Source organism: Notechis scutatus, chromosome 5, assembly GCF_049901735.1.
Source record: "Notechis scutatus isolate UNSWTSFEM ecotype Mainland chromosome 5, rNotScu1.2, whole genome shotgun sequence".
Taxonomy (NCBI): Eukaryota; Metazoa; Chordata; class Lepidosauria; order Squamata; family Elapidae; genus Notechis; species Notechis scutatus.
The window spans coordinates 90,801,106-90,814,470 of record NC_142013.1 but is presented as its reverse complement, the minus strand read 5'-3'; the positions used below and the strand labels follow the sequence as shown (position 1 = coordinate 90,814,470).

Below are 13,365 nucleotides of genomic sequence, written 5' to 3'. Positions count from 1 at the left end.
CTTACTGATTCTTACTATGAATCAAGCAAATGGGTTTTATAATTTGAGAATTAAATATAGGGAATAAATAAATCTTCTATAGTGGGAAGGAAAAAACAGGATAAATGTTAGGTTATTCTGTATTGTATATTGAATCTATTTAAATGAACGTATTGATTGTTATATATTTGGGTACCGAACATGTATTCACAAATACGATGTATAGAATATAAAATAACAGAGTTGGAAGGGACCTTGGAGGTGATCTAGTCCAACTCCCTGCACAAGCAGGAGTGTTTATACCATTTCAGATAAGTGGCTGTCCAGTTTCTTGTTGAAAGCCTCCAGTGATGAGGCACAACTTCTAAAGGCAATGCATTCCGCTGATTGATTGTTCTTACCATAGGGAAATTTCTCCTTAGTTCTACATTGCTTCTCTCCTTGATTAGTTTCCATCCGTTGGTTCTTGTCTTGCCTTCTGGTGCTTTGGAAAATAATTTGACCCCTCACCTTTGTGAAAGCCCCTCAAATGCTACTATCATATTTCCCCAGTCCTTTTTTTTTTTTTTTACTAAATTAGACAACTTCTGCAACCGTTCTTCATATGTCTTAGCCTCTTGTCCTCTAATTATATTTGTTGCTCTGTTCTGCACTCTTTCCAGAGTCTCAACATCTTACTGTCTATTGCAGTGACCAAAATTGAATGCAGTATTCCAAATGTGACCATACTAAGGCTTTATAAAGTGCTACTAATACTTCACATGAGCTTGATTCTATCCCTCTATTCATGCTACCTAGGATTGCATTGGTGTTTTTGGCTGCCGCCGCACACTGTTGGATCACATTGAAGTGATTGTCCACTTGGACAAGATCCCGGTCATAGTTGCTGGCATTGAGCCAAGTTTGACCTATGCAGTTGGTTTTTCTTGTCTAAGTGTAAAATTTTGCTTTTCTCTACATTGAATTTCATTTTGTTGCACAGAGCCCAGTATTCTAGTCTGCCGAGATTCATCTGGATCTTGATTCTATCTTTTAGGGTGTTGACTATTCCTGCCAGCTTAGTGTATCTGCAAATTTGATCAGTGCCCCTTTTATTCCCTTATCTAAATCATTTATAAAGATACTGAAGAGTACTGGGCCTAAACTGAACCCTGGGGTACCCCCACTTCCCTCCATGTGTATCTACATGTTAAGTATGGTTTATAAATCTACTGGGTGGTGATGCTGTCTATCCCACATTTTTCTAGCTTACCAAGAAGTAGGTTGTGATCTGCTTTGTCAAATTTTGTCAAATACAAAATTTGACAAAGTAAATACAAATCCATTTTGTAGGATTTTGACTTGCCATTAAAATATTTTTCCTTCTGCTCACAGACTTCCACAAATGACTTATTTTAACTTGAACAAGCATTAACATTTTAAGCAAGGCAAATAATGGCGGGATAAACGAATGCATTGCTTGCTTGCTTTGATTTGCTTTCTCCAAGTTTCCAAGAGATATAAAAATTGTCGTCTGAGCTAAATTAGTAAAAGCATCTCTCGTATCATTTTTATTACTAATATATTTTAGATTTTTGTTGTTGCCTTGAAATATGATTGAATCTGCCAGTTTTGTACTGTCATCAGGTCATCATAAATAACAAGACATCTTGTAAATGTCAGAAATGTATTTGTGTTAAAGTGAAACAGATGAGCAGGCATCAGGTGGCAGTGACTCGGGTGACTGGATATTCACGATCCGAGAAAAAGATCCCAAGAATCTGGAGAACGGAGCGACCCAACTCCACGAGTGGGAAAGAAACAAGGTATTTTGCTATTATTAATGTTGTGGGACATTAATGTAGCATTTTAAACGGTAAATGTTAGGAATATAAGTCACCTAACAGGTATTTGGGTTAGAAATATATAAACCAGGATAAACATTTTAGTACTATATCTTTAAGGGAATGCAAGAGCATGCAATTGGGTGTGGTTTCTCAAACAGCCATAAGATGGAGCCAGAAACCTGGGTTGTTTTAGTCTGAGTCTCAGAAGAGAGTGTGAGTAAGTCTCTCTGTTTCCTTCTGTTGGAAAATATTGCCGTTCCTCCATTTCTTCTAATTGACTGATATTACTGGATTTAATGTAAGTCTGATACTGAACTGTTTTTGGACACTGGAATTTGATATTTGGATTATCCCTGGATTGAAAACTGACTGATTTAACTTGTGAATGACTTTGGATTGCTTATTTTGGACTTTGCTTAAACCTTTCTGGAAGTAAAAACCTACATTTACTGTACAGTGTATCTGTGTGCTGTGTGTGCTATTATTCCAACACTACTCTCTATACGTCTCCCTGTATGCGCTCATTCTCCTAATGGGGAATTACCTCAACAGTAATGCCTGTTTTGATGGCTGCCTTATCTTGAGGTCTCTTCTAAATTGTGAGGATCTATGTAGATTGAAAACTCAAAATGTAAAACCCTTGTACTGTTTACCAACGCTCTTGTTTCTTTGAGACAAATGGTTTCTCAACAGCGGTTGGCGGCTCAGCAGTGGGATCCTACCTGTTCCACTACTGGTTCAATGAGAGTGCATGTGCGCGTGCACCTAACGTGCACGGACCTAATGTGCGCGCGCAGCTTTCCACACACCAGCGAAGGCTTGCAGCACCAATCAGCTGGGAGGATAAAGAAGAGAAAAGCGCAAGGGCGGGTGGGAGGGCCAATCCTGCATTTTGCTCTTCTTTCTTCTCTCAGCTGACGGGGAGGCTTTTCCCCCTCCTCTCAGCTAATCATGGGAGACTTTTTTTTACTACCCGTTCAGCAGAACCGGTGGAAATGTTTGCTACTGGTTCCGCCTAACCGGGCCGAACCAGTAGCATACCACCACTGTGGCGGCTGCAAAGCAGCATGAAATACAGTATGAATTACTGTTTGATTATCTGTAAGCTCTTATGTGTTCTCTATCCTGCAAGTTGGACAGTTATCATTTTATTTAGAGTCAGTTGAAAGGGCAGCAGCGGCTGAAATCCAAAGAACTGGGAGTCTGCTTTTGTTCTCCAAAACACTATGAGCCCAATCGTCTCCATATCTTTGTTTTTGTCGTCCCTAAAGCAGTGGTTTTCAAATTTGGCAAGTTTAAGGTGTGTGGACTTCGATTCTGGGAGTTGATGTCTACACAGCTTAAACTTGTAGTTTGCCTTGAAGTTGAATCGCACATCTTAAACTTGCCAAATTTGAAAAACACTGCAACAAAGCATCCTTAGATTGCTGCCACTGCAATTTAGCAGCCAAGTCTTTCCCTCCCTAAGAGTATGTTGAAAAGTTAGCAAAAGTTTTCAGCAGCAGTGTTCTTCTCTTTTTGAGGGCCAAAATAAAGGTTGCACATTTATCATCCTCAGATTCCACCCAACGTCCCCTACTCCCAAGAAATGGAAATGCTGGCCCTACTTACTTTTCTGAAACTCTCAGATCTGATTTGAGAACAGTTGACCACCCATTCCAATGAAAAGCTTGAGATGCAGTTCAAAAGAACCCTTGATGAAGCATTTGAAGAGCTATTGTTGGAGAGGGGGGGAGAAAAAACAGTTGTTCAATCAGGGTGTGAACCCATGTTCTTGTATATTCCCTTCTCTTATTTTGTTTCTCTTTCTGACAGGAAATCAGCTCATTCCAAAGTTCCATCAGATATATGCTTTTTGTTACATATAATTTTTCATTTAGGGTTTGAATGCATTGTTCCATTCCAACAGGCTCCTTGCCATGCACATAATTGATGTGTATCTATTATCTTTTTTGTAGCGTAAGAACTTAATAAGCAATTGTGCAGGCAACCTGGCTTCTTACAAGTCTTTATATTCTATTTTAACTAATTTGCAATGTATTTTTTTTCTGAAAGGAAAATACCATTCAAAGGCGCCCTGCATCTCGAAGCTTATCTACAATTATATCGCCATTATTCACAGAGGTAATATCACTGGATTAATCATTTCTTCTCCCATTTAGAGATTTTTAGAGATTGTATGAAAATTTTAGAGATTGTATGAAAAAGTTAGAGAAAATAAGGGAAAATTAATGCAGCCAGAATTGTTCTTATAAGCGTATCTTTTAAGTATGTTGAAAGAGAAGCTGCTCAACTCTTGTGATGCATAGGGAGAGCATTTAACAAATGATTGCATGTTGGAAGCTTAACTTAGTGCCAAGTTTTTAATGCTTATGATTTTAAAAGATTTTGGTATAGTTTTTATGTTGTTTTTCCCCATTATTTTAATTTTTGATTAGAAGCCATCCAGATTTTGATATCAAATGGACAACTGTATGAAAGTTTTAAATAGACATATAAATAAAAAGGATTTTGATGTCTTCGGAAAGGACATAACTTACATTTTTTTAGAGCAGCTGGAAATCCTGGATAGGGATTATTTTACAGGGCCATCCACATTATTGACTCCATGATTGCTTCAAGGTGTAAGGTGAGGGGGGAATGTACACCGATTTTGATGTGATGGTTGTCATAGCAAAATCGTGGCAAATGCCACGTGTTGGAGTGACATCATGTATTTGTTTCAGTTTAATTATATTTATTTCAATGTATATAGCTGTCCACTCAAAATAATTCTGGGCAGTCTACAACATTAAAACAGTAAAGAAATAAAAATAAGTAAGAATCCAGAAAAATATATAATATTAAAGAGCATATAGACATACACATAAACTTATAGTGCTGAGGTCAAAGTTAATTTTGCATTAATATCAACACTTTAATGGTTCATGCAGGCTCCTGGCCCTGAATCCAAAGGAAGAGCCATGTCATTCTAAAAACCAGCATGGTTGGAAGCCTCCTCCAGATCTTGGGGCAATGATAGACTTTCCAAAACCCAACCTGCTGCACTGTTTAATAAATGGGATCCAAACTTGTTGAGTGGGCAGCAACACTTGGAGATAGACAGTCAGTCCCTTAAATATCCTCTGGTTGTACCATGGAGGAGTTTATGCATGATAGATAACCAGTACCTTGTTTTATAGCCAAAAGCTTCTGGGCCTTATGCATGCCCATAATTACCTTCACTGCTGAACTGTGGACTCTTCAAAGGGAGTCCCATCTAGAATGCCTCATAGTACTCCAATAAAGAAGTCACTAAGGCATGACTGTCCAATAGCCAGGCCTCCCAATGTAGGCATGGTAGTCATAGACATGCAAGATGGATTTAGGCAAAAGCCCTTCTAGCCAAGACTTCCATCTGTCCTGGAAGCATAAGTTGCAAGGCCAGGAGTATCTCCAGATTGCAAAACATTTGTGTCTGGGGCAGCCCAGTCCCCTCCACAGGAAAAGATAGAAGATCTCCACGATCTTGTCATCCTAAATTGCACAGCACTTGATGTTGCTAGAGGTGAGCCTCAGCCATTTCTCCATCCATACCCCTCACAGCACTCAAAATGGAGATGGGGCCTTGAAGACAATACTTGGGTGAAACAGGAGCCAAGTAATCTCTGTCACCAGATAACCTCCCTCATCAGCTTCATGCGAATGTTAAGTAGCAGAGAGGAGGTTGTCAAACTTTGAGACATCTGACATGCAGGGACAGGATTTCTGACTTCTAACTGGAATTGGTTCTTAAGAAAGAAGAACCATCTTCTTTCCCATGGCTTTAAAGTCAACAGAGAGCAGGGTGGGTGGAGAAACCACCAGTCTGGGAGCAGCAGCAGTGGGAGAACCTGGCACCTTTGTGATGCCACAAGGGGGAAAATAACTCCCAGCGAAGGACGTGGGTTGTCCTATGTGAAGTTGTTCCACATAGACTTAACTAGGCATTTAGTGATGCAGTTCCTAATTTGCTGTTTCTTAAACTGTTATTCATGCCAAGTCTTGCACATCAGTAAGATCTTCTTTTTAAAAAAAGGCAATAAAATTTTACTTTTTCGTCTTGTACCAGAAGAAATTCACTTCCCTAGAATAAAGTCAGTTTCGAATGATAGTAGGATTTGAAATGAGGTGTAATAAATCATTATTTTTTAAATACCTCAGCCTCATTTGTGTTACTTTCTCTTCTACTTATAAAAAGGATTTCTAATGTAGGGAAAGAGGAGTGGTAAAGAGCAAGAGTAGTAGTCGTGATCAAAATACCAGAAATGGTCCTATTTTGTGTTTGTGGTGAACTATCTGGATTACGGCCCTTATGTAAATTGACAAACAGTTGCTAATTTAAAGCTTGTTTCCTTCCTAGAGTTTCATAGAAAATGTGTATTTTCTAATTTGCATTGATTTAAGGCTTATTCAGACTCTATAAAATGATTTATATGCACCCTGTATGATTCCACACAGTCTCTAGACAAAGCACCGAGCTCTGTTGTTGTTATTTTTTTATCCATACACATTTATTTTGCAAACATTTCAGGTGCTTATAACTAATCCTCTTCTGATTTGTAGTTGAAAGAGAGAAGCCAAGCTTGTGGGGGAAACATGGGCTCCATAGAAGAACTGAGAGAGGCTATTTATTTAGCCGAAGAAGCTTGCCCGGGAATTTCAGATACCATGGTGTCTGAACTGGTACAGCGGCTTCAGAGGTAATAATTAATTACAATAAAGATAACAATAACATTACAGGAGCCTCTGTGGCGCAGTGGTTAGAGTGCAGTATTGCAAGCTACTTCTGCGTCCAGCTGCCTGCAATTTGGCAGTTCAAATCCCACCAAGGCTCAAGGTTGACTCAGCCTTCCATCCTTCCGAGGTGGGTAAAATGAGGACCCAGATTGTTGGGGGCAATAGGCTGACTCTAAACCGCTTAGAGAGGGCTGTAAAGCACTATAAAGCGGTATATAAGTCTAAGTGCTATTGCTATTGCTATTCCATTTGGACAGAGTTACTACACACATTTCCTATTTTTGTTATTCATATTAAAATCATTGGACCTTTTCTTTTTAGTTCTTTATAAAAAGGATGATAATGAAATTCTTAGAAAGTTTAGAACTCTTATTAGCGTATCAAAAACAGCAATATCAACTTAAAAGCAGTTTTAATTTTTTATTGGACTGTTCCTATTTTTTATTGGACTGTTCCTATAGCAAATATTAGCTTCTATCAGAATAGGGTCCACATGTATTTTCCTGATGGAAATATTTGCCTTTTTGTTTTGATGTTGGTGAAATTAAGCAAGAATCTCTGCTGAAAGTCATACAGAATAGGGTCCACATGTATTTTCCTGATGGAAATATTTGCCTTTTTGTTTTGATGTTGGTGAAATTAAGCAAGCATCTCTGCTGAAAGTCATAGATCCTTCCAGAATAGCAAATATGTTTTGGCCATCTCCATTTCAGATAATATAAAATCAGAAAAAAATGTGCTAAGCTCATAATGTTCTTTGATAGTGAAATTGTTTTATATTCTGTGTATTCATGTCTTGGTCATTTGTACTGAATATTTAGAAAATCAGTAGTTTTCTAAAAAAAAAAAAACTTTCTATAAGAAAGGTAACTTTGGAAAGCTGGTTCTCAACTTCTGACTCAAAACTCTGCTTTTAAGTGCAGGAGTATATTTTTCTGAAAGAGTGCATCTGAGATACATTTATTTTTATTTGCTGTGTAAAACATTTTGTTTACTTCTTTTGTTTTAACAACTTGCTTTTTCCCTTCCCAGGTACTCAGTAGCTGGAGGGAGCAGCTCATCCCATTGAAGTCTGACCCCATGACCACCTTGGCTACTTCACTGGGGCTCCTGCAGGCACCTGTTCTCAAGTTGGTCTTCCACAATTGGCAGGCAATCACATGGACATTTTGAAAGTGCATCAACAGAAGAAGGTGTTTTAGCAAGAGCACTGTTTTTCAACTCTGTATAGGTTTTTTTTTTTTTTTAAATAATGCACATATTCAAAGGAGGTATCTTTATACATTTCTGAGATGTAAATTTAGGATTTCAGTTAGGAACTAAAGCTATTGTGAAATCTCAGGTATCTTGTGTTAAGTCATTGGCCTTCAGCTCAAGGATCCATAGGTGGGTGGCATTTCAATCTGAAATGTGTGCACTAGTGGCACTGCCGCCATTTTCTTTGTTTTAAGGTTTTGTTTTAAGAAAGAAATGGAAGTCAGGAGTTCAATCCAATGTTTCATGTTCACATTTAACATGGATTTGGGATTTGAAAGAGTTGAAGGCAACCGCTTTAAGTAAAAAAAAAATCTGTGAATTGGATGTATTATTGGCTCTGTGTACAAATTTGTATATAGTCACTTTTTTACTGAAATCTGCTTGACATGCATATGGATTCCTCTGTACAAATTGCCAAGTGCTTCTGTAGATGATATTAGTGAGGTAAATATCAACTTATTATAGGCTTGTTGTCTTTGTTTCTATGAAAATTTTAAATTGTATTATAGCAGGTTTTGCTTGACCTTTGTTTATAGGTCAGAAATAAAGCCGTGCTATAAAAATCCGGTTTATACCTCAGATGCAGATTTTTTTTTGTTACACAGTAACATTTTTTTTTGTTTCTAATCATGGTACGAAATTGTTTTAATTTAGGATATCATATTCTTTGGAGTTCTCTAGTTTTGCTTATCTTCATGGTTTTATATCTTGTTTAAAATTGTGCCAATCCAAAGTTTAAATTTGTTTTTAATAATTTTCTTTTGGAATTAATCTTAACATATAATTGAAAAAGGCACTTTTTATATGCTTCCTAGATTTATCCTGGATAAATAATGGCAGTTTTGCAAAATGCTGGTTATAAACAGAATTTAAAAAATGTGAACAACTTTAGTTACAATCATTGAGATCAAAATTGGGTTTTAGTTTTGTATCTGAAATTCATTGTGTGGTAGAGGATGATATATGAAATTTCATTAAGATCTAAAATAAAAAACTGCAATTCACTTTGATAGGTAAGAACTAGTACAGTATAACTCTTGTCTATTGTTAAAATAAATACATGATCGAAATTCCATCTGAATTTTTATTTTGAGGTATTTGGAGAAAAGTGGAATAAAAATGTAGTTAAAAAGGTGTGATTAGTCAATAATTTTAGAAGGGGCTTGCTCTTTGTTGATTTACAATAAAATAATGCTTTCAATATTATTACACTGTTTTGGTTTCAACATGAAATCTGTATTGTAATCTTAAAAAAAAATAAACACAGTAACTCTAAAAGACAACTTGCTGTAGAAGATTTAACCCTATGACCCTAAGCCTTGGGTGAAAATCTCCATTCTAATTTGTTTTGAGAAAAGCAAAATAATGGAATAAAGGATGGGCACATTGTGTCAATGGAAATAAACTCACTGCATGTTTAGAACTTGTAATATTCCTCTTATCAATGTAAAGATTGAACCCTTTACTAAATTGAGTGGAAATAATATTTTACTGACTTGTGTTTGAGTCAGCCATGCTGCCATCCCATTAGAGTGGGCGTGATGTCAATTGGATGGATTTTGTATTAGTCTCTACCCCAGTGTTTACAGTCTGTGAAATGTAGCATGATGTAAGCTACACATTGAATTAGGATAAGGTAGGTGAGAGATCTCTCGAGTTTTCAGCTAAGCTTGTATGCAGTCCCAAATCTGGTAACCTTTTAAGACTTTTGATTGCAAGAATGTTGATTGAAAGATTTTGTTAAATGGAAACCAAAAAAACCTCAGTGATTTGCTCTTTAAAATTAGTAAATTAATATTTTGTCAGAGCTAAGTTCTTTCACAGATATGGTTTTTCCAATATTGTTTATTTTAAACTAGTTAAAAGATTACTATTTTGCAGTTTGCTGTTTGAGCCAGTGCAGTTTATTTAAATATCGGTTTAATTGACTTAATCCCATATAAATTGTAAATATGCACAGATTTTCAAAATGACATCGTTTGATATACATGAAACAACTTGGTGAAAGCAAATTGTCTTTGCGTTATATTGTAATCAAATTTAAACTCTAAAACACCCGTTGGTGTTTCAAGTCCATTTTTACTCTGACTGTTTAACTTTACAGTATTGTTTATTGATTATTGATCCTTTAAATATTGTTTTAGAACTGCCCTAAACAAACCCAGCATTGCAGTGTTATATGTATTCAGGATTATTCTTTGGAGGTTGATAGCAGTTTCCTGCGTATTAAATAAGGTAATATTTCTGTCGTTTTACTAAAGGGCACCAAAATATGTTGGTGTAGAGTGGAGAAATTTCCCATTTTTCATAATGAAATTGCTAAGCAATCTAAAAGTAAGCCAAGTCTTTCAAACTGCAAAGGTTTTCTATCTGGGTCTGTTGGGCCACTTTTTAACTATTAATTAGAATATATATTTCCATTGTAGCCACACACTTGTAAATGAACTTTTGAGACCACTGGTTTTTCTTGTGAAATTGTGAGAAATTGTTCCTGTTTACTCACAATCATTTAGGTGCCACCCTCCACCTGCCCCCCCCCCCGCCCCGGAGTTCATTGCACTATATTTTGATTAGTTCTTCACCCTTATATGAAGCATTTTTGTATGTTACATAATTTTCAGTATTGATATTTTTGTAATAGTTTAGAACCTATTGAAGTTGCTTTTGAATAGTGGAATTTTGCAGCCATTCGTGCAAATGGGGGTGTATTTTATATTGGCTTATATATGTATCAATGGATGGAAGAATTTAATTTTGAAGTTGAAAGATAACAGGTATATTGGGATACAAAGTACTGAAATCAATTTCCACCCTCATATATAGGCAGCGAGCCGAAGCACAAACATAAAACTAGACTTCATTGTATCCTTGTCAATCTTCTACTGAATTGAAGTCGTAAATACATAAAATGGCAAAGCAAGTTATTTTGGCATTTTAAAGGCTAACTGAAATACTATTAGATAAATGTTCATGGGCAGGAGTCCATTTTATCACATGAATAAAATTTTACTAGTCAGCAATTATTTATTGTGGGTTTGGAATGCTGTGAAATATACCTGTAGAATGCAAACAACTGAAATTTGCAGTTACATGTAGAATTTTGTGGTTTTTCCATCTATTGATTTTTCCCCCCTTTGGCACTCATAATGTATGTGGACATATACAAAATCTTAGTAACACTTGTGCACCTGACAAAGTAGAAGGTTAGTCCAGCAATGTGGAAAGGATATGTTCCTTTAGTTTTCATTTCCAAATTTATAAAATGAATTAGTAATGTATCTTATGGCTCTTTCATTATGTCCAAACAAGTAATTTCACGCGGGGTGGGAGGTAGAAGCTATTCTAGCAAAGATATGTGCATATATGATGCATAGAACATCGAAAGTGCTTAAATTAGCACATAAAATCCTCCTTTCCATTATATACACAACACAAAGAGTATATAACACTGTACACTAGAATACTTGTAATATTTCAGAAAATTTACACTAAGTATCCCAGAATATTTCCTTGAAATTTTCCAATTTTAAACACTGTAGTAAATCAATCTCACTGATCTCTAATCCAATTCATGGCATAATAAATTGGTTAAGATATCACAAGACTTTATTTTTGCTTTTTTAGGTTAGCATAGTAATTGTTGTACATTATGGTGAACTAGAAATGTTCTTAATTAGAGATGTTTAATTGTTAAGAGCCATAAATCTAAAGGTCTTCAGATTTAAAATTATTGATACCAGAAAGAGAGCAGTAATTGTATATTTCTGTCATCTAACAACTTTTAGTAGAGTCTGCATATTCAAAACATCTACATACTTGAGTAATTCACAGTAGCTGGATAAAATATTCTAAGTATGAACTGGATGCTTTTTTAAGAGAAGCATAAAATTATGATTTCCTTGCTGAATTATGGCAAAGGTCTAACTCTGGCCAACAGTTGCTTTTTGGAAATGCACAACATAGTGGGCTAATATTTGGCTTATTTTTTTTCATAAGGATCTGGGAATGCCTCTTTTATCTCTATCCATGGAGGTCCTATTTTTAGCCATCATGTGACATATGCAGTGAAGACCTATTCTTTGATCAGGCTCTGTTTACTTCTGTAATTCTGCTGTTTATAACCTGTATACAGTATATTTGCCTATGTCAGATATCAACCTATTTTCAAAACCTTGTATGTTTCATGACACAGAAATAAAGAAATACAACCATTTTGATATGTTATTGAGCAGCGTATTTATATCACATACTTTACAAGGAAGTACACTTCAGAATTTAGTGACACTCAAAGGGAAAAACAGAATTATAAGCTATTGTGTTACTGCAAGTCCAAATACTATTATGGCTGCAATGTTTTGGAAAAACGGATGTAAATATTCTTATCAAACTGTTAGGTTGTGTACAGGTGGAAATATTGCCTAAGAATTTTGAGTGGTTTTTCCCCCTTAGTCATCATGGTTAGACTAAAACAGAATTGCAAGAGAGGTGTATACTTTTTGAAATCAGTTTCAGTGTAAGAAGTGTCATGCATATATGACTAAACTCACACCACATATGGGCTTATCAATTTTGCAGTCAGTCAGTAAAATTTTCAGACGGTGTCTTGCCAAACTGATGAGGATAAGCCGTGTCAGTAAAGGGTTGTTTAGTTCCTTTAGTTATTCCAATCTCTCCCCCTCTCTCACATACATCTCCCCCCTCTCACACACATCTATCATCTACATCTATCTAATCATGGAATGTCAATGCAATTGGCATAAACTCTTTGTTTCAGTTAATTACTTAATTAGTTTTAATTATTTGAAACCAAACATAGAAGTACATAAACCATATCGTAATCTGAAAGGTGTAGCTTTGGAATAAAATGGGGAAAACTTTTATATCCGCTTTTGTTGCTGTTTTATTTAGGAACATTGTTAAAAAAAAAAAGGCAGTGTGATTATTAAATTTTGTATGTAAATCTAAATAGCAACAGCTGAAAGCAAAAATAAACTGTTATAAAGCCATGTTCCTGCAAGAGGTCTCTGATAGGTAATAGAAAACACTGAATAAGTGATTTGAGCTCATGATATTTATACCCTGAGGAACAGACAGTGGCAAAAGTTGAAAACTTGTGCCACATTTAGCATTACAATACTGTGACTTCCCAGGAAGCAAATCCAGCTGCTAAGGCCAAACCGTTGCAAACCTTGCTGAACAGAAAAAGGCATAAGCTAAAAGCTGCAGTAGTAAATAAGGAACATGGGCATAAGTTTGCATGTTGATTTTATATGACCCTCAAAATTATATGCAAAAATGTCTCTAAATATAGTTCCAGCTGTTTCGTTTTTTACTTTCTTCTCCCAATCTATTTGTAGCTGTTTACTTCTCAAACAAAAGAAGCTGGGGAGGTTTCAAAGAGACATAATGAGGTCAACAGCAGCCTAGTTGACATGGTTCATCTTCTTTCCACCACTTAAAAACAAAACAACAATTAAAAAGGAGTGGCTCTTTTTTACAGCAACAAGAGTCTAACAACCTTCTAGGATCCTGCTTCAATCTCATG

General features: G+C 36.0%; 1 protein-coding gene across 1 annotated transcript in view; it reads left to right on the top strand.

The window, feature by feature from the left end:
- Positions 1-12,044, top strand: part of STK24 (serine/threonine kinase 24) — a 35,077-nt gene extending 23,033 nt beyond the window's left edge. Inside the window, exons 8-11 of the mRNA XM_026668915.2 lie at positions 1,661-1,784; positions 3,861-3,929; positions 6,390-6,526; positions 7,596-12,044. Of these exons, the coding sequence (XP_026524700.1) occupies positions 1,661-1,784; positions 3,861-3,929; positions 6,390-6,526; positions 7,596-7,632 (367 nt within the window). The 3' untranslated portion in view covers positions 7,633-12,044. The remainder of the gene's footprint in view (positions 1-1,660; positions 1,785-3,860; positions 3,930-6,389; positions 6,527-7,595) is intronic.
- Positions 12,045-13,365: the final 1,321 nt, after the last annotated feature.